Here is a 22,162-nt window from a genome sequence, read left to right as displayed (position 1 = left end):
CAGAACTAGCCGATAAATTAAAATTATAAACACAGATTCTAGCTAGCAAACGTCCTTCTACAACAACTAAACGTCTGCAACCGGGTGCAGTCCCTTCCCCACCAACCCCCTAATGGGACGCATCTCTCACAGGTTGGATGTACTTCGCTGTGGGCTTAGAAGATCTCAAAATGTTTTAGCAATTGGATGCCTGTGCCTGCAATGTAAGATTGAAAAATCAGGTGCCGTATTTTATTTAGGAAAGGGGAGATAAAAGAAACGATTACAAAAACAGTTGCCAAGACGTCTTTTAACCCTGACATGCCTGGTACGGCTCAGTAAAAACATCATTATCCGAGTATGATTAAATTCGTGCACACGACATATAAATGCCGGAGATGTAGACGATGGGAGCCGTGGGCAGCATGTCGGCAGAGAAAAAGCAAATAACCTCCGTCCAAAAGAAAGCAAAATAATCTTCTTTGACATCACGCAGCTAGCTTGGTCTGCAAATGTGTCGCCTTCTTTCAAGATTGTGCAGAAAAATGCCACAAAAGGACTTCCAATGTCAGTAAAGGCAACAAGCAGAAAGATCTTGTTTAAAGAATTTATGCTGTGAAAACACTTGATTTGATTGGCCAATGATGTATCTTGTACAAATTTTTCCATGTCAAAAATTTAGCGTTACATCCCTTTGGAAGAACCTATCAGGCACTACATGCTCACCTCAGTATTTTACACTAGCAGCAGTAAAAGCTACCATAGATGATTTGTTACAAATAACATACATACACAGGCTATAAATATGGTGAACATGCACAGCAGCACCATTCCGTGGCATCCTTCTGCAAAGATGGCAAGGACCCCATTCAAGATGGGTATCACTGTGTCACACAGCATCTAGTTGGCAGTAGAGGCGAGAAAGTATATTCAACACTCTAAGGCATATGTCTGCACCTGCCAAAAAACACAAGTACATGCACAAAAGTATATTTCAGCATAGAAAATAACCTTTTCAGACTAGCCATATCTTCAGACCATAATAGTGAAATAATAGCAAATTAAGCATACACGAACCACCAACAAAACCAGTTAGTTGCTACAACAAAAATAATCTAAAACCACATGCTTGAAGCAACGCATGATTGGATCTTCACAACCTATCTTCAGAAACTAAACGTTCAGTCAATAGTAACCTTCTAATATTATTTGATTTGACATGTGACCATATAATATAGATACATCCTCGAGATTGAGTGTGTTATCTGGACATACTGGTTAACTCTGTAATCAAGTAGAATCAGGTTCATCATATCCAGAGAAGGCAAAAAGACAGGCGACCTTATCATGCATAAAGCCACCAAAAGGCTTCACCTTTCACATTGCTGTTTCCAGAAAACCTTTTCCTGCTAAAGGCATTTTGAGTGCGTGCATACATCCATGCCCATAATAATAGCCTTGAAGTATCAATCAACGTGATAATGCAATAAAGTATAAAAACATGAAAAGTTTTCATGTTACAGAATTCCCCTCTCAAACTTCCATTTTTTTAATTTAAAAAATAAACACAAGCAATACGCCCCCACTCCCAAACACAACAAAACCAACCCCCAACAACCAAAAAAAAAAACAAAAAAGGAAAAAAAAAAGAAAAAACCCTTACACACACACACTAATAAAGAAGACACTCCTTGTACATATAACACAAGTTCATATGCTCTCGTCCAAGTTTTCCATGGCATAATCCAGCACCATGGGGCACCAATATCAATAAATGCGCAGCTGACATGGTCCAGCACCATCATTTAAAGTGACCAAGACGTAGAAGCCGTTAGAAATTTTCATGAACCATGTGCTGCTTGCCAAGTAAAGCATGAGCATCTTTTTCAATTTATTATATGGAGAAATAGCACTTGGCTCGAGATACTTAGTTGCTTGCTCACGGTCAGCAAACACCATTTCTCTCTTATGCAGATTACTTGAGTTGTCTTCCAATCAAACTCTAGAGAATCAAAAGTTCTCAAACAAGCGGAGAGGTACCAAACAAAATCTCGAAGCTGAAAAAGACCAACACACTGCCCGCATTTCAAGTGCAAGAATGCATTCCAGATCCCTAAACCTCATCACACCCACCAAACTATGTTTGACGTTATCTGAAGACTAAAAAACAAGACATGCATACAAGTTTGCAGGGCACCCTCAGCTCCCAAGCTCCCACTAATAAAAATGCAGGTACAACTTAACAAACAGATAAAAGAAAAAAAAATCATAATATGAGATCCACCATCCAACAACATATAGCAATTTATTACCCACAATTCATAACAGTGAAATCACAAGAGTACATGCATGTTAATTTACATGCATACTGGTTACTCCACTACCATAATTGCAGCAATACTCTGACAGAAAGAGTGTCACATGACCCTCACATACTTAGGCTACTAAGGTTTCTATTTTAAGTCCATTTGAGCACAACAATTTCCTGTATTTCTATTTTAAGTCCATTTGAGCACAACAATTTCCTGTATTCAGAACCCTGACTATGATCAGGTAGAAACAAACAGTATTAAGTTATTAACAGCCAATCGCATTTCAAAAGAACCAACCCAAGAAAAACACTTAAAAAGGACAAAATGATCGAGGAACTTTTCTTCCATTCTACCTCAAGCATATTGTCGTCCAAAGAAGATCCAGGGCCCATGCAATTTGCATTATTGGGACCATCATAATGTAAAAGCCGAAGCTTTCCTTCCTGCATGCAGAAAAAATATGAATTATTAGGATAAGAAGATAAAAAACTTGATGGTCACATGATACGGAAAGTACTTTATTACCTTCGTCCCATAGACAAGACCACCTCCAACTACTGGATGAAAGCAAGCAACATTAACTTCGTCGTCAGCGCTAGGAAGGACTCTGACAAGTTCCATGTCTGAAACTTTATATACCTGAAAATTTCAAGAACCAGAATTTTTACATTTTGCAAAGCAGACTCAGGATAAGATAAATAAATTGTTTCTCATTAGTTCTTATCAATGAAACCAAAACAGACCTGTTAATGAGATTAAAGCAACATATTACGGAAAAAAAATAACTAGTGCAATGCACTAGCTATTAATTTTGGTCATTCAAGGAATGCAGACTTCATTGGAGTAATGAACAGACGAGCAAAAATACAACCTAATTTTGTGTTGATAGAGTCAATGATGTCAAAATACACTTCCAACTTCAAAGATTTTAGCAACAGGTCCATGCACCAAACAATGAATACATTACAGGATTTAACAAACACAAACAGACGTAGAAGGCAGAAGTAATAAGAAAAGTGGAAGCAGAATCTAGGTTAACTACTCCAGGCAAAAGGAGGCATCAGAGATCTTCAGATCCAGTGATTCAGGATTACTCATGAATGTAGCCAGGTCAGCCCCAGCGACATGTACCTTCTATACAGAGAACTCTACATAAGATACAATATATACTATGTGAATGTGGTAGATACTAGACACAAATTCAAGGAACCCATACAGCAAAGACTAGCATGCAGCATTCCGCTGTCTTCGCAAAGACAGAGCATGACCTAGCCCCAACTCTTCAAACTCTGGGACATTCCACTGGGACCTCACAGTGGAAGACCAAGCCAGTGACTCATCTGGTTGATTGGCAGGTTCCCAGACACAACCTGGAAGCAAACCACAAATTTAATTGGAAGGGAACTATGAATCCAACTCCAGTTGGAAACAAAGAAATGAGAATCAAATACATGTGGAAGGGCAAGTACTCCTCTTTAACATTTACCGTCTTTAAATAAAAGGATAAATCAGACCTTCAATTGCATCTATAAACTGTTCTTCCCAGCATATGTACTGACTCGAACCTAGAACCTATATATATTGAAGAAATATGGTGCATTCATAACACCTGACTCCATTACCACATAAGATTTGAAAAGAACAAAGAAAGACAAATTTTGACATCCTAGAAGAAGACAAAAATAGAAGCAGCTACAGTCAATACAATAACTTTATTCAATAACGCAACTGCCTTAACACACGAAAGTTACATTAGAAGCAAAAATTAAGATTTTAAAACAAGAACGTACCTCCAAGATAGTGTATATTGGTATAGTCGTCTCTCCATCAACAACAAGGCTCCTTAGGAGAGAATTATGGCGGCGACCATATGCTAGTAGTATGTGTTCAGATGTGGGTGAAAACTGCCATAGCCAGAATCCAACATAAGCCTGGGAATGAAGTCTAAAAGGGGAAATTTTTATTGTGCAAAACAAATGAAAAATTGCATCATATAAACTTAATAAATCTAGGTCTCCCAATTGCTTGATCCTCTAGATGGATAAAAACCAGTTATGAATGAAATAAGGTCTTAGCATCTGTCAGCAGCATCTTTCAAACAAGTATGCTTTGAAGATTTCTTCCTAGACATGGCCTTTCCAAGGAAAAGTTTCACTGAATCAGTAAAAACATCCTATCAGCCACCCTGGGACCACATACACGTGAAGTGCCAAGTGCAGAAAATTGGAAAAGCAACAAAAAGTGGCAAGTAATTGTCCTTTACGTATAGAGCAAACCAAACAAAAGAATGCTTGCATAACCTCACAATAAAGTAGCAAAATAAAAATTCAAAGTTGATATAACTACGGAATAGCCATGACAAATCCAAGGAGGACTGAGTTTTGATTGATAAAACACCTTCAAGTGGAAGCAATTGTAAGAATGAGTGCAGAGTAAACTTCTGCATTGTCCCTTTTTTAGAGCCTACCAGAAGTGATATTTTCTCCACAAATCAGTATGTGGTAAAGGCATTTCTAATTCTCTGTTTTTCTCTCAAAATACACAGCCTTGCCTCGAAATAATATCAAGAATCAGTTTCTGTGTACATTGACGAATATGACCATTCTGACAAATAGAGATCAATGAATCCCTCTTACCATGTCCTTAGAATGAATTTGTCAATGAAATGAGTACTTTTCATAAATTGGTGGATTTTCAAGCGTTTTATTATGATTTTCCGAACTCGCGAAACTTCCAAGTTCAAAACATATGATATGATTCCTTACTTGGGCAAGATGTAAATATACAAATTTCATCCTCTTAAATATTTCTTCAGACACATTGCAGATACTAAGTAGCAGTCACCCTTTATTTGTGATGTCATGCGTGGATTATCATACCTATCATGGCTAGCTATTTGGATCCTATTATGGCTGATTATTCCACAATAGAATTTGATATGAGAATTCACGTGAACATTTACAAATCTTCTTCTGCAAAATGAAATGATCTTTTGAAAAATGATTCACTGACTCCGGTGATGTAGACGCTTTTCAGATCACCAAACGCTAGGGAGTACATCCATTTAATCTTTTTTCCTACTTAAGAGAACTAAACAACCACAAAAAGGAAAAATACCCCTGCTACAATTAAAAATACAAAATAGCATAAAATTATGTAGCCTAGATTGGGGGCAAAAATTCACATACAATAGCCAAGTTCAAAAGACCGAAATCTTTGACATGACAAAAAAAAGTGCAATTGAAAGTTCACCTGCTTCTAGTGTAGAAGTCATCTCAATTGTCAAATTCTTAAATCTCAATAATATGAAAATGGCAAGCTTAGGGATGCCTCCCACTACTTTAAAGGTAATCTCGACAAGTCTATTAGAAAAACATAAAGCAGATGTATCTCGTTCCTTCTTTCCTAATCAAGAAAGAGCTTTCCTTCTCTCCTACATGATGAAATAATTTACACGTCACACATGAAGAATCAAATTAGAGAATGATGGCTTCAAATATTCATTATGTAATAATGGCATCACAGATATGGACCATTCACATATGGAACATTTGAAGAGTCATTAGAAGGTCCTTACTCCAAGAGTGGAATCCTGTAACCTCGTTTAGGAGCAACTCATTAATAGCGTGGGTATCTAAGTCACATGGGTACTTCAGTAAGGTCCACGTACCCGTGTCGCCATACCCGTACCCAAAATGGGTTGACACTTGGGTACCTATAGATCTAAACTGCTTAATTTTACTTTGATTTAATTTTTTCCACCTTACTTTTTGTTCTATTCTTTGGATGTGAAAATTCGATTGATGTTCATATTTGACTAGGGGACTGCTTGGTTGGCCATATGTTTAAAGTTTTTCATAGGTTTCTTAAACACACTGCTGCAAGAGCCGTTGATATATGTTTTCTATGTTATTTATTTGTTTATATTGATGTATATTCTTTATTTTGATACATATATTCTAAGTATTTCTTATTGTTTATATATATATATATATATATATATACAGCCTTACCCCCGCACCGATGTTTTTTGAAAATGGTCAGTACTCATACCCACACCGGCACCCGTACCTATGTGACATAGGTGGGTATATTCTTTTCACAATGGTACTGAGCAGATTAAAATCCTTAAGTAACTAACTACCAGAAACCAGGATGCATTCACAATTGAGAGAACTGGAAGTCTCATTGGATGCCACAGAGGCAGTTCGTTGGATTCAAAGAGGAGCTAGAAAAGAAGGTTGCATACCATACTAAGGTGAAACAGGTACACGTTCAGAATGAAAGCCATCAAGACCACCGAAACTTTTAAAATTAAAGGAAAAGGTATCACCATGCAAGGCTTTTTCATTTTCAAAACTATCATAAACAGGCAACCATAGGAATGTCAATAAGATGACACATTATCTCAAAGACAACACATATTTTGTAATACTTTATGTTTATCCAAGCAACTCACCTGAATAGAGGTCAGACAATGAGCGGCCCTTATAGCCCTTGATGCAAGCACTTCCCCAAAACTGTAAATAAATCAGAAATGATGCATCAAAAGTTTAGATTCAACTTTCCTAGCTAGGAGAGTAAACACAAATAAATGGGAAATAGAGAGCAAGATCCTACGTGGCTTCCTCAAGAGAATATATACGAAGTTCATAAACAATCCGGTGTGCCGCAATTGGGTGCCTTGTTGGAGATGTTGCAGCCCCAACAACATCTTGATGCATTTGCATTTGTGTTCCTGGATCTGTTTCTACATGGGGAAGTACGCATGCAACACAAGCAGCCAAAAACCGTCCACAAGGGGAAAAATGAGCTCCCATTTCACTAACACAAAAGAAACATGCCCAATCAACTCAAGAAAATTTGGCCTGAGATGAATACAAACTACAAATTTACTACAACAAAATGTGGATTAACCAAGCTCCTTGCCTGCAAAGAACTGCATGTGGTATAGTTAAGCGACAAGTATGTGGATCCAGAGGCGCACAAGGATTTTGGATATCGTGTGGCCAAATTCTTAGCTTCACAGTGCAAGGCAACTCTGCAGCAGCAGCAGCAGCTGACATTGAAGATGGTGCAGCACCATCAGAAGCCAATGTAGCACCACCAGTATGGGGAACATTATCTTCAATAGTAGCAACAGCAGGTCCTTCTCCTGAGCTTGTATTGGTCATCACTCTTGAACGAGATCGATGACGGAAATTGGACCTTGAGCCACCTCTCATTACTGCTGAAGAAGCACCACTAGCTTCCACACTCTGGGCTGCCTGTGAATCAAATGCCATGACATTGGATGCAATGCCCCTAATCCCCAGCGAACCCCCATGGGACCCATCAGAAACAGGCAATACTGGATGCATTCCAGCATGTGACTGACCCATCAACCAACCTTGCAAAAAGGACAGCTCCCAACATGATGGATCACCGAGTGGTAAAAACTGATGAAGATGTCCAACAGCAATATTTCTTAGGAGCATTTGAAGATTGGAATTTCCAGAAATACTTGACGGATTGATGGTAGAAGCACCTGCTGTTGCTGGGCTGGACTGCCTCCCAGGTGATTGTGGGTGATCTGTACCATTAAGTACTGAAGGAACAGGAGGTTCAGTCAACGTTGACATGTTATTGGCATCATTTGGCCTCTCCATAGTGTTGTCCATTCCTCTGGATTCAAGCATATCAAAAGATTGCCCATCAGCAGTTTCCATCATGTCTGCTGTGGACTCCGAACGTGTGTTGCCAGCAATGTGATTGCTTATACTTTCAGGTAGATTTCTTGAACTAGAAACTAATGAGGACATGGCTGCTACATTTTCATGGTTGTTTGTGTTTGTCACTGCCAGAAGCTGTAGAGAAGATTCCCTTGTTTGTGGCCCAGTGTTTGAATCAATGACCATACTGTCTTGCTGTGAAGACCAAACATGTTCTCCAACAAAAGCAGCTGGCCAAAGCAAACAAGGGAAGGGCATCATAGGGGCTTGGTTGGTAACCCCTGTATCACTAATTTGGCTGGAAGCAGAATGGACATTTGCGAATACCACAGCAGGAGGAGGATAATGCAAGTAGCAAGGAGATGTAGCTAGAGTAATTGGAGAATCTGGTGAATCAAGATCATTAACCTGCAAGAAGTTGAACATGCCAACTATTTTATAAAAAAGCAGTGAATTGGAAATGAGTACATTCATATCAAAAGACAATACCTCAGCAGTCAGAAGAAATGGAGCAGCATGAGGGTGAAAATGCACAGCTCTCAAGGAGCGACGAGTGCGTAGCACAATGGAAGGAGAAGACTCCCCTTTCCTGCTGTATTGCCATATGTACAGCTGAAAATTTTTTGGAAGCAAGAACCTAATGTTTAGTATACAATCCCATCTCGTACAGAGGACATGAAAAGAATCTTCTCACTTATCAATCAGCATTTATTACCTTATGACCTGATGCTACAGCAAGTAAGTCCCCTTGAGCATGAAAAGCAATAGAAGCAATAGGACGATCTGTTCAAGGAAATTTGAGGCAGTTAAATTGAAAATTCGAGAAGAGGACAAATAATTTAGATCATGATATAGTCTGTCCGTTACTAGTCCAGATAAGTATCTCTTTTAGTGGAAATTCAACTTGATTTTAGAGAAGAGCGATTACAGAAATCACGTGACCCTATGCATTCTGCACTATTAGCATCCCATAAACGAACTTCATGATCCAAACTTCCACTGGCAAGAACTTCTGGATGCCCAGGATGAAATCTCACCTGCAGAGACAACACAGATTTTAGCATACTTAAAAGGATTTAAAAAGAGAAAAGATGAATCAAAATAAACGTCTTGTACTGCTATAAGACCAAATAAAAAAACAAATTCATCATATAAGTACCCCAAAATAAGCATGAAAAATGTTCCAAAACTACTAAGTCTAAAGTCCAATGTCTAAAGTCTAAACTCATATGCGATAAATGTTCTTTAAACCTGTGATGGATCATGGATGTTTTAATATGCTATTTTGAATCTCTTAGTCATACTTTTCATTTTTTGAATTTGTTGTTGATATATATGCCTATGGTTTATGAATGATGAATGATGAATCATTAATGTTATTTATGTGTGATAAGTTTTTTTTTATATATATGAAATATATTGTTCTTGATTTTTTTTTCTTTTTTGGATATTTTTCCTTATTTTTTACTATTCTTAGTGCTTTTGAATTAAAAAATCAATTTTACAATACGTTACGGCACATTTACGATACATTACGATACGGTGTATAAGTCAGCCTGACCGATACACAATATGATACGCCAGTGACAACAATGTTATTTACTACTAGAAGAATGCTCTTGGTAGCATAAGTTACAAGAGGTCTTTCATCATTGCTTCCCCAACCTTTTCCTCCATATTCTCCAGTCCAGAACAAATCTCTTGGTACTTGGTAGTTGGTATACAAACAGCTCAGACGCTTAAGCCTCTTGCTTGAGAGAGTCAGAACCACACTCCCCCAAGTCCCAGCACTGAGCACACTTATTGTTTGCTTCCATGTTTATGTCAATGTCATGATGACCCTTGGAAACTAAAATTCCAGGGCTTTGCCTAAGCTAAAATTTGTGGTTGTTTTCTCCAAATGTTTTGAATAGGTAAAAGACTCTCTCAACATAATTTCATAGACTTCATGTTTACATTTTTATTAATCGTACACGTTATTAAAAAGTCGTGCAAATCATATTGCCCAAGTGACACACTCCTTAACACCCACCTAAACCTGGTTCTGCCACTTAACAAACCACAAAGGTTAGCTGTCATGCAAGTTTGAACATTTCATAACATTGAATTTACCTTCAAAGATCCTAATAAGTAATAAGTCCCATGGAATTTCATTCACCCAATTATACGAGCCAAACCCGATCAAGTGACAGAACTATGTCCATATGAAGTATGAACTGTCTGATGTTAGAAGTCCACGATAAAGATGTCAAGAGAACAACGCCTGAGAAAGACTGACTCAGTCTAGCACTTCAAACTATGTGTTACAATGTAAAATGAACTAAGCTAAGTAGAAAAAATGGGATACTAATACCTATCTCACTTAACATCATCAGCAGAACCCCATGGACAGAAACTAGGATGTTTCATCAACAAAGCAGTAAAAATGGAGCCAAAGGGCTTCATTTATTGGTTGCCCATAGTCTCCACTCTCCATAGAGAAAGTGCGCAAATTCTACTCTTAATCAGCAAGAACAGATATTTCCTTGGTTCACTATAAAGCTTTCACAAAGAAATCAATTTGCTTTTGAGACCTGCAGTAAGACTGCAAGTCTGCAACTTCTCATTTTTCAGATCCTGCTATAAAGTGAAATACTTTTTCTTACGTTTACCATGATCGATCAATCTTAATTGCTCACGGCAGTACAGAAAATAATGAACAACCATTTACTCATTTCATGTTTAGACTAAATGAGAATAATGAAAACCTAAATTTGCAAAGATTGTCCAACTTTGCTTAACCTTAACGTGCAATTCGTGGAAAAGAATCATAGTACTCAGAGGAACAGTTGAACCGCAATCATTTATACTAAAATATATGCCTCAAATCTAAAGCCTTAGAGCTGACAATGTTCAAGATCCCCAGGCTTCAGCTCTATGTAGGCCTCATAATTTCCAAAACAAGAATAAACTATCAACAAACCAAGCAAACACAACTAAACTCTCAAAAATTGAAAATTGAGACAATTACCACAACTAACAATACTAATGCCATTGGTACCAACCTCAAGATAATGAAAGCTCATCATTCAAGGAATTCTACATATGACACCTTATCATCTCAAGGAGAACCATGCTAAAAATTAAAACCACTGGATAATTTTTCTCCATACCAATTTAATCAAAAGACCTGGCAAAGACCAACTAACTGCCCAAAGGGACAATATCATAATACCATACAGAATTCACATGTCCATGAATATTTTATGAAATCCTTTTCATGGTGAAAATATTAAACTCTCTCCCATGTAAATAGTAAATAGTGGCCAACTTGGAAGCCAGCGAAGCACCTAAGTGCACCCAAGTTCAAGACAAATAACAACTTTAGAGGTTAAAATCTAAAACATAATGTGATACGGATGTCGGCCAACAATAAATCCTGCCTTTCACAACATGGCACCTTTCTCTTAAGCGAAATGCCAAAAATGTATGGAAACGAAAAAGATGGCTTCAAAACAAAAACCAAAAACCACATACCACCCAAGGAGTTCGCCTATGCCCACTCAACACTTTTAAGCAGCTTCCAGTTTGACAATCAATTATCTTTACAGTGTGGTCACCACTGTATGGCAGTAAAGAAAAGCATGTCAGCTCAAGAACAAGCACAATATATGCACTGCATTTACGGAAACTCTTTGAACTTACTGAGTTGATGCTAGGGTTCTCCCATCAGGACTAAAAGCTGCAGCAATAGTTGACCTAGGTGGTGGCACCAAAGGGCAGTATTTAGCAGATAAATGCCTCAGTGACTCTGACTCTACCCTGGAAATATATTGAAAAAACTGTTTTCAGAAGACTTCCATCAAACATTAAAAAAGAAGGCTTAAGCCTATATGAAAATGTAGGATAAACAAATTATTAGAGACAGAGGAAGAAAATATACAAGCATGGTCATAGATTCATGTTGAATCTTCCACAACACAGAACCAAAGTAACTTGAAATTAAAAGCATGAGATATATCATGGGGAGGGGAGAGAGAGAGAGAGAAGGAAAGATATGGCAAAGGACCATGAAAGGAGACGCTGCTTTGCATCTATCACTTCACATCGTGCCCTGCAATAATTTGAATCCTGAACAGCAGCATTTGCCCACAGTTTTTTGGCCGACCTCTTTACTTGAGGAGAAATCTCCCTCCAAGCTAGCAACTGGAACACATTACCGCGACTGATAAAAGAAACATAAAAGTTAATTAGTATACAGTATCAATCAGTAAATCATCACTCATACTTAGTCACATCATTCTGATAATCCTATGTCACACAAGTGCAGGGTGTGTGTACAGAAGGCAGATACTATTGCAAGTGCACCATTTTTCTACAGATGCCATGAGTATGCACATGTGCTCGGGTGCATAAGATACAAAATTGTCCATGGCATAAACAACAAAAGTAACAATCACAATGGACAAGCTAGGATTCTACTAGTGACTCAATGTAAAAGAAGGCAACTTTTGTTGCTACACCGAGTAATGTCAACTCAGGTGCAGCAGCATCTTTGAAGCATCTGTGTTACTTAGCGACCATGATAAGATGAGAATGCTTAAAGCAAATATTAAACCATCAAGTACTCTTTCAGAACTTTTACACCAACAACCATACTCTTATATGACTCCCACTACCATAAAAAAAAAAAGAAGTTTAAATCCAACTTTCATGTCTGCTTAACACACACACATGCATTCCATCCATGTGTACTTGCATGCAACCATGTATAGTTGTATACCTATTAAGCACACACATGTATATATCTAAATATGTATATGTGTGTGAATCTGCGAAAAGGTTCACACTTTGATGATTTGTCTCAAATAAAATGACAGTTCCACACATGCATCTCTAGACCATAGTCACAAAAAACTTCTCGCGTTTTAAACAGTGCAGTTTTTTTTATACCATATGCCAAACTATAAAAAAAAGAGAAAAAATGGAAAAAATAGGTAAATTTTCAAAAAATTAAAAAATCCTAAAAATTAGGGAAAATAAAATAAGTAAAAAACTAATGACATAAACATCAAAAAATAAATAAATAAGCAACAAATACAAATTAGAAAATGAAAACAAGCAGTTTCCCATTAAACAAGAAAAAAATGCCTAGAATGAAAAATAACAGAAATAACACAAAACATTCATGCTTTTTTACATTTTTTGGCATTTAAAAAAACAGCATTTTTTATTTTAAATGGCTGACTTCTTTGTTGTGTTTTATATGCATTTTTTCTTTTTGCATGTTTTCTGTACCATGCCCTGGAGTAAAAATAAATAAATAAGCAACAAATACAAATTAGAAAATGAAAACAAGCAGTTTCCCATTAAACAAGAAAAAAATGCCTAGAATAAAAATTACAGAAATAAATTCATGCTTTTTTACATTTTTTTGGCATTTAAAAAAACAGCATTTTTTATTTTAAATGGCTGACTTCTTTATTGTGTTTTATAAGCTTTTTTTTTTGCATGTTTTCTGTACCATGCCCTGGAGTCTAGACCATTGTCCAAATATCATTCTCAAGAAAATGTCGGCAAGGCTTTTCTCGAGTATTTCTTGATGAAGTTGTCTTTTTGGGAAAAAAATTGGGAAAAAACTTGGCAAATTTTAGAAAAATAAACATCCTAAATATTAGAAAAAAATAAAATAAATGAGGAAATAATAAAAAGCAAAAAAATTGTGAAATATTCATTTTTGCTGAGATTTCCCAATCTTTTTGTTTTACTTGTTTTTCTCATAAATATTGTGAGATTTTCGATATCTGTGACAGTGCTCTATGTTAAAATATAAATCCTTCACCAGCACGTTGAAGAGGAGTCTCTTAGGATTCCACCTCCTTGTAGAATGTGTTAAAATATTTAATGTCCTTGTAACATGTGAAGAGTCTCCTAGGATTCTATGTTATAGTTAATATCCTTGTTATATGGGAAGTCTCCTAGGATTCTATGTTGTAGTTAATATCCTTGTAATATGTGAAGTCTCTTAGGTTTCTATGATGTAATTAATGTCCTTGGAGCTTGTGAAATCTCCTAGGATTCTACGATTGGAGACTCTTAGAATTCTGAAAATGAGATTATAAATAGAGGCCGTGCAAACCATTTTGGCTACGGCTTCTTCTCCTCAGTTTCTTCTTGTTTTCATTCTCTCTCTCTCTCTCTCTCTCTCTCTCTCTCTCTCTCTCCTGCGTGAGTGCTGTTTTCGGGTTACAGATATTGGTGCTACATTTCTATCATGGTATCAGAGCGCCAGGTTACGTTATCTCTACCAAACGAAATGCCCAAACAGGTCTGATCTGGTTAGAACTCTTTTCTCATCTTGTCTCTATCCTGAATTTACTTTTCTCTTGCGCAATTCTTGTTCCTTTTTCTTCTTGCTTACCAAGGACACATCTTGTTATATCGTGTCTTCTTTCCCTCTCATCTTCTACCTATATACCATTCCTTTCTGCTGTCATGGAAAACCTTTCGCATTCTGGCATGTCCTCAAGTTTTCTTCCTCACCTTATTACCGAAAAACTCAACCATGAGAATTATCTGATCTGGAAAAGGCAAATCATGCCTTTCATAAGAAGTCAAGGCCTCTTTGGACATCTCGATGGTTCAACAAAGGCTCCACCAATATCCGTCTTACAGGAAATAAAAAATGAGGCAGGAGAAGTTATTGCTGTTCATGAAGACAACAATCCTGAACATGCTATGTGGATGAGACGTGATCAAAGTCTGGTTGCGTATATTTTGTCCACTTTATCTCAACAAGTGTTACTTTCAGTTTCTGATGATTGTACTGCAGAAGAATTATGGGAAACCCTTGCTAATACCTTTTCCCAAATATCAGAAGCTCGAATTATGTACTTAAAGAAAGAATTTCAGAATTTGAGCAAAGGTTCAACGTCTATCATGGATTATTTGGGGCGTATTAAGGCCGTCGCAGACCAACTTGCTGCCTCAGGGAATAACATTTCTGATAAGGAAAAGGTGCAGCAAACCTTGAATGGACTTGGGCATGATTATCATGCTTTTATTACAGCTCTTGAGGTCCTTCCTGTTCTGCCTTCCTTCAACGAACTACAAGGTAAACTTCTCCAACATGAAATGAATATGAAAAGAGTCATTGAAAGGACTGATCAAGGGAACTCCCAAAATGTGTTGGCTATGAATGTAAAGTTTGGTAAGAGCCATGGGAACTCCAACCATGGTGGTCGTGGCATTCTACCAACACCACATAACCAAGGTATGTCTCCTTTGGATACTTCAAGAAAAATACCAATTTGTTTTCAGTGCAACAAGAAAGGACACATGAAGGCACAATGTTGGTTTAATCCTCAAAATAAAAACAAAGGGGTAAGACATGATTATAAACAAGGAGGACAAAGTTCTAAATCCACCGCTGAAGATATGCAACAGCTATTGATGGCCGCATTCTCAAAGATGACTATAAAGCAAAATGAGCAGGGAGAATGGTTCTTGGATTCAGGTGCAGCTACCCATGTGACAGGAAATGCAGGTAAATTGACTAACTTATCCCCTCATTACGGTAGAAGTTGCATTATAACAGGTGATGGAAAATCTCATCCTATTACACATATTGGAAATGCACATATTCCATTGTCATCCTCGTCTCTATCACTGTCTAATGTTGTTCTTGCTCCCAATATCAAAAAGAACATCATATCCATTTCTAAACTCATTGATGATACAAGCTCTTCTGTTGAATTCACACCTTCTTCTGTCTATGTCAAGGACCTCCAAACGAAGAAAATGTTCGCTAGAGGGGAGCGTCAAGGGAATATGTACGTCCTCAAGGAATGTCTACCCAAGGATTCATCCACTTTTGATATAGGATTGAAGACATTTTCTCTTTCTCATAATGCGTCATCAGTGCCAAGTTCTTGCCATTTTCAATCAAAAGTAAGGGGCCCTAACCAATTTTTGGAGTCTGATTTGTGGCATAGTCGGCTAGGACACTGTGGTCGACATTTCATTGAAAAACTTGTCACAGATAGTCTCATTCCAAGATCAAGTTTACCTCTTACTTCAAGTGTCAAAAAATGTTCAAGTTGTGGACTTTGTAAGAGTCATGTTTTACCTTTCCATAATATAAATCAAAGGGCTTCCAAACCTTTTGAAACTATTTTTTCTGATGTATGGGGGCCAGCCCCTATTGATTCCATGTCTGGGTCAAGATATTATGTCTTATTCATTGACTCTTACTCACGTTTCACCTGGATTTACTTCATGAAACACAAATCAGAAGTACCTCACATATTTCGAAACTTCTATGCCATGATTCAAACTAAATTTTCATCCAATGTGGTGCATTTTCAATGTGATGGAGGGGGAGAATATTCCTCGCTTGATTTTATTGAATTTCTACGTGAAAAAGGGATAACTAGACAAATTTCCTGCCCTTACACACCACAACAAAATGGTGTAGTTGAGCGGAAACATCGACATATAGTTGAAAGCGCCATGAGCATGATGCATGATACTAATGTGCCCATTTCCTTGTGGACTGAAGCCTTCCATACTGCTGTATACATAATAAATTGTTTGCCTATGACACTCTTGATGTCTAAATCGCCATATTTTACACTCTTAGGCAAACAACCTGATTACAAGAACTTGAAGGTTTTTGGTTGTGTATGCTATGTTCACGTTGATGCTGCTTTGAGGAACAAGTTTCAAGACAAAGCTATTCAATGTAGATTCGTTGGATATGCTGATGAATATAAAGGTTTTCGATGCTATGATCCAACAACTAAACGTATCAAAACTTCAAGAAATGTCATTTTTGATGAACATAGTTTTGATAATACAAATGAAATGCCTATGACCATTGAATCTTATGATCCCTGGACCAGTACACAGTTATTCAATGCAGATCCTGTTATAGAAAATGATGTGCCTCAAAGTGAAGATTCAGAGAGAGCAATACAACCGTCGGATATGGCTCAAAGTGAAAATCAAGAAGATCCAACACAGTCATCAAGTCATCACGAAAACAATAATGAACAGAGCAACGATGCACATCGGTATTCGGGTCTTATCTACAGTCGACGACTAAGGGACAGAGATGCTCACAGTGAAGAAGACAACATGCCCCACCTTAGAAGATCCCAACGCATTCGTCATCCCATTCACAGGTGGGTTAGCTATGATTCTTTATCACTTGATTTTCAGTTATTCATGGCAAAAATTGGCAAGGAGGAAGAACCTACTTCATTTGATCAAGCATCAAAATCACATCATTGGAGAAAAGCTATGAAAGAAGAAATGGATGCCTTGCATGAATGTGGAACATGGGAGATCGTTCCGAGGCCACACGAAAAGAACGTAGTGGGCTCCAAATGGGTATACAAAATTAAATACAAACCTGACGGCAGCATAGAAAGACACAAAGCAAGGTTAGTAGCAAAAGGGTTTACACAACAATATGGAGAAGATTATGATGAGACATTCAGCCCTGTAATCAAAATGGGAACAATTCGCGTGATTATATCATTGGCAGTTGAATATGGATGGAGACTACATCAAATGGACGTGAAGAATGCTTTTCTTCATGGTGATTTAAGGGAGGAAGTATATATGGAACAACCTCCAGGATACACGAAAGGAGACTCTCATGCATGGGTTTGCAAACTAAGAAAATCTATTTATGGACTTAAACAGGCCTCACGTTCGTGGTTTGACAGTTTCTCTTGCAAGATTCAAGAATGTGGTTTTCGGAGATGTCCTCTAGATCACTCTCTTTTCATTTATCGAAAGGAAAACATATTTACTTTACTTCTTATATATGTTGATGATATTGTTATCACAGGCAATTCAGAAAAACACATAGAAGAAGCTAAAGTTTTGATGATGCAAAACTTCAAAATGAAAGAGCTTGGTGATTTACGATTCTTTCTTGGAGTGGAGATTGATAGGCACAATAATCGCCTCACATTGACACAACAGAAATACACGTTGGATTTGTTGAAAAAGTCAGGTATGTCTGATTGTAAGCCTGTTGGAACTCCTAGTGTTCTAAATCAAAGACTAAGTGCTCAAGATGGGGAGTTATATGAAGATCCTACGCAATATCGAAGTATTGTTGGGGCACTTCAATATCTTACATTTACTAGACCAGATATTATATATGCTGTGAATCAAGTATCCCAATTTATGCATGCACCTAGAGATACTCACATGGATGCTGTCAAAAGAATATTAAGATATCTTAAAGGGACAGCAGGAGATGGCTTAGTTTATGGTAAGAGTGAAAATATAACTACTGGACATCAACTTATGACATTCACAGATGCAGATTGGGCTGGAGATCCCGATCAAAGAAAGTCCATTTCTGGTTTTTGTATTTTCATTGGACGTAATCTTGTGTCTTGGAGTTGTCGAAAGCAAAAGGCAGTAGCAAGATCCAGCACTGAAGCTGAATACAGATGCATGGCTGCAGGTACTGCTGAAGTTACATGGGTTAGACATTTGCTAGAAGACATTGGAGAAAAGATTAAAACATCAATGTTAATGTGCGATAATCAAAGCGCTATTAACATTGCCTTTAATCCCGTACAACATGGTCGAACAAAGCACATTGAGATTGATCAACACTTTGTTAGACAAAAGGTGGAAGACAAGGAAATTCAGCCTATTTATGTTCGTACAGATGAACAAGTTGCAGACTTATTTACAAAAGGATTAACAAAGGAACGATTCTGGTTTCTAAAAGGCAAGTTGTACATGGTGCAAAACCATGCACAACTTGAGGGAGGGTGTTAAAATATAAATCCTTCACCAGCACGTTGAAGAGGAGTCTCTTAGGATTCCACCTCCTTGTAGAATGTGTTAAAATATTTAATGTCCTTGTAACATGTGAAGAGTCTCCTAGGATTCTATGTTATAGTTAATATCCTTGTTATATGGGAAGTCTCCTAGGATTCTATGTTGTAGTTAATATCCTTGTAATATGTGAAGTCTCTTAGGTTTCTATGATGTAATTAATGTCCTTGGAGCTTGTGAAATCTCCTAGGATTCTACGATTGGAGACTCTTAGAATTCTGAAAATGAGATTATAAATAGAGGCCGTGCAAACCATTTTGGCTACGGCTTCTTCTCCTCAGTTTCTTCTTGTTTTCATTCTCTCTCTCTCTCTCTCTCTCTCTCTCTCTCTCTCTCCTGCGTGAGTGCTGTTTTCGGGTTACAGATATTGGTGCTACATTTCTATCACTCTAGACATGTAGACAGACATAAACCATCCAGACAACATTTAGTGCCTGCTTATTTCATAGTTTTTCTTGTTAAAGTAGACCACTTTATGGAAAATAACACTCGATGGGTGAGTGCAACAAACAGCATAGTAAAGAAAAAGTGTGAGGTGCTAGCCCATTTTCTCAGGTCATGCCATTTTGATGATGCAATCCAATCCAAGCCACCTCCCCCGCATTGTGACTGCTGACATCAAAATCCCAAGGTTTTTTCTTTTTCTACTTATGACTGAAGGCGCCAGTAATTTTAAAGTTTAAACGAATACTAAGATCCGCAAGCACGAGCAGACAATTAAAAACCTAAAAAAGCAAGTTCAATTCACAAACACCATAACTTTTCCTCAACTTGAAAAAATTGAATTCTTAATGCCTAATAATAATAATAGAGAGAGAGAGAGATCAAAAAAATACAAAATATGATCATGCATCTGAGATACTTTGACGTTTTAACATTCACTTGGGAAGTTATAATACACGCCTGCTGCAAACTTCCATTTTTACCTCTGTTTTGTGCATGAATATGTCTGAGGTTGAGAGCATGCTCTTGATGAACTAGTGTGTGATGTTGAAGTTGAAAGAGCATTAGCATCATCCAACCAAGCTTGAGTCATTTGTTTCCTTAATCCACATGCCCCTTATAAATATAAAGAATGCATCACATGAATGATCAAGCATAAAATCCTTGTATGTAAATCATCATGAAGCTACAAAATTACAAATGACAAAACTAAGGCACATATTGAACCTCGTATCCATCACATATGATATAAAGGCATCATGCAACCATTTCCAATGTCCTGAAACAAAATGGTATCGCAAAACTAAGTAACCAAGTAAAGCCGTTTCTTTCTCGTCTTTGAAGAAAGCATGGAACAACTGTAATAGTCGTTGGTGCACCAGACTACATCCATAATGCACAAAATGTAACTTATACTTGGTTGACAACAAGGACTACGATTGGCATATGAAAAATGCATATACCACCAGCAAAGAGTTGGCACCACAAATTCCATTGGCTATGTTAACAAAAATGCATAAAGTATCTGCGACAAAGTTTTGCCAATGGGTAGTGTATGCAAGATCATGGCTAGAATAAACAACACAAAACTACAACTAGTACCAAGAACATGATTACGTATGATTGGCATAACAAGGCAAATAAAATATGACAAATAATATGACCTGCAGGGTTAAAAATATATAGATACACGTTATCGATGAGGGAATGTTACATTTGAATTTTGAAGAAGGAATAAATGATAAGGTGCTTGGGTTATAGACGGCAAGCATCTTATAATAACACAAAAAAAATCTAACTATACATGCCCAAAACGGGGACCAAAAACAAAGGAAAACTAGCTGAAAAAAATTCATATAGGAACAGTGACCAAACAGAAGAAACAACTTAACAAAACAAGCTGCTCTGATCTTCCAACTAAATATAACCAGGTCACTAACGCTTGGAGAGAAGGGAATCAGGAAATACACACTAAACAAGGCCGCATCAAATTCTGATCAAATCAAATCCAATCGACATTCGCGACAGCAACTCTTAATTAAGCTGCATGGACCCGAAAGAAATACAGACGCTTCTGCAGACAAGATGATCCACCCTAAAAAAACGGGATTTTAGTTTCTCACCATCTGATTGCATCTCACCGCCACGCGCATCCTTATTCCTCAACTGCCACCTCCAGATGACCCAGGATTACCCTAGATATGGTTCGTTTTACGGGCGCATTAAGTTGCACCTCTTCCCAACTGCGCTCCACATCCCATCTTCCCTTAAAGAACCAAAGGAAATGCAGGGAAGCCTAGAACCCAAGATCATGGAGCCAAAAAGAAAATACCAAACAATAATCGAGACGGCAATTTACCTCTCACGCCCACATACCCCAATTTGGTGCTCCCCCTTAAACCCCCCAGGCACAAGAAGACCACCCACAGGAACAAACTCCGCAGAGTAAGTTCCAGGAACGACCTCCAGCTCAACAGAATTCTCAATGAATGAAACAAGAATCTAGCTTCGCAAAATTGGACAGCTCTTGTAGAATTTCACGATTCAGGTAGGAAATTTCATGGAAACTCGTCCTACTCATGTTATGATGAAACGACAGAAACTAATTTCTTGTATATACAGAAGGATCAAATGGCAGGAAGGAGAAATACCACTGGGATCCACGATCGTCGATCCGCGCGAACGAATGATCAGGAAAGAAAGAGGGAAAGAGATAGAAAAGAAGAGAAGAAAGATGACAGTGGCCAAAACGAGGAGACGATCGCTCTCTACTCGGAAGGAAGAAACGATCTCTCTCTCTCTCTCTCTCTCTCCGCAGGATAGTTTTCAAAACCCTAGAGGGAAGAGAGAGAGAGAGAGTGTGTGTACGTGTAAAGAAAGGGAGGACGGTCCAAGGAGGAGGCTACGTAAGACGGGGCGGTTACCTGGAATATTGGTTCGGTGCAGATATCCCTGCGTTTCACCAAATTCACGATTTTGCCATTCCATGAGCCAGTTTCCTCTTCGCACCCCGGTCAGAAACAGGCGAATTTGAAATTGCGGTAATTGACGAGATTTACATGGTAGATGCTCGTATATTTAGAATTTACAAAAAAACTGGTCTAATCTTTTAGAAAATTTGAGAAACGTTTTCGCACTAAAGTTGGTAATATGGATGTTCACAGTAGGTTGAAGGTGGTACGGAATGTAGCTGACCGATTGGATAGCGTGTGATAGAGTCGATTAGGGTATGGAATCTCATTAGTTGGGTTTGGTAACGGAAATTGGATCCAAACCCTCACTTGATTCTCTTCTAAAATTAGTTACTTCTTTTTTGAATTTAACTGATGTAAGAACTCCACTACGTATATAATTAATCAGATGTTT

The 22,162-nt window shown here is 37.7% G+C and overlaps 1 protein-coding gene across 3 annotated transcripts; it reads right to left on the bottom strand.

Annotated features, from left to right (window-relative positions):
* Nucleotides 1-574: 574 nt before the first annotated feature.
* LOC116252626 (uncharacterized) lies at nt 575-21,682 on the bottom strand. Of its 3 annotated transcripts, XM_031627013.2 has the most exons (16): nt 21,448-21,682; nt 20,024-20,075; nt 19,780-19,912; nt 12,051-12,206; nt 11,687-11,803; nt 11,519-11,603; nt 8,931-9,039; nt 8,718-8,785; nt 8,492-8,614; nt 7,221-8,410; nt 6,912-7,115; nt 6,751-6,811; nt 4,082-4,195; nt 2,817-2,930; nt 2,645-2,734; nt 575-936 (listed from the first exon to the last, which is right to left on the bottom strand). In XM_031627013.2, the coding sequence occupies exons 3-16, from the start codon at nt 19,887-19,889 to the stop codon at nt 910-912; spliced, it is 2,568 nt and encodes an 855-aa protein (XP_031482873.1). In that variant the 5' UTR covers nt 19,890-19,912; nt 20,024-20,075; nt 21,448-21,682; the 3' UTR covers nt 575-909. The 3 variants fall into 3 exon arrangements, with proteins under 3 accessions (XP_031482873.1, XP_031482872.1, XP_031482871.1); XM_031627012.2 differs by lacking the exon at nt 20,024-20,075; XM_031627011.2 differs by lacking the exons at nt 20,024-20,075; nt 21,448-21,682 and adding an exon at nt 20,920-21,152.
* Nucleotides 21,683-22,162: the final 480 nt, after the last annotated feature.

Source organism: Nymphaea colorata, chromosome 4 (genome assembly GCF_008831285.2).
Source record: "Nymphaea colorata isolate Beijing-Zhang1983 chromosome 4, ASM883128v2, whole genome shotgun sequence".
Classification (NCBI taxonomy): Eukaryota; Viridiplantae; Streptophyta; class Magnoliopsida; order Nymphaeales; family Nymphaeaceae; genus Nymphaea; species Nymphaea colorata.
This window is presented reverse-complemented; position numbering and strand designations above follow the sequence as displayed.

Bases quoted from the DNA above. Each gene is read 5' to 3' on its own strand.
- LOC116252626 (XM_031627011.2), bottom strand. The intron at 4,196-6,750 runs GTGAGTTGCTTG...TGGCTATGGCAG, and splicing joins ATTGTCTGACCTCTATTCAG to TTTTCACCCACATCTGAACA. The intron at 2,931-4,081 runs GTACGTTCTTGT...TGAAATTTTCAG, and splicing joins CAATATACACTATCTTGGAG to GTATATAAAGTTTCAGACAT.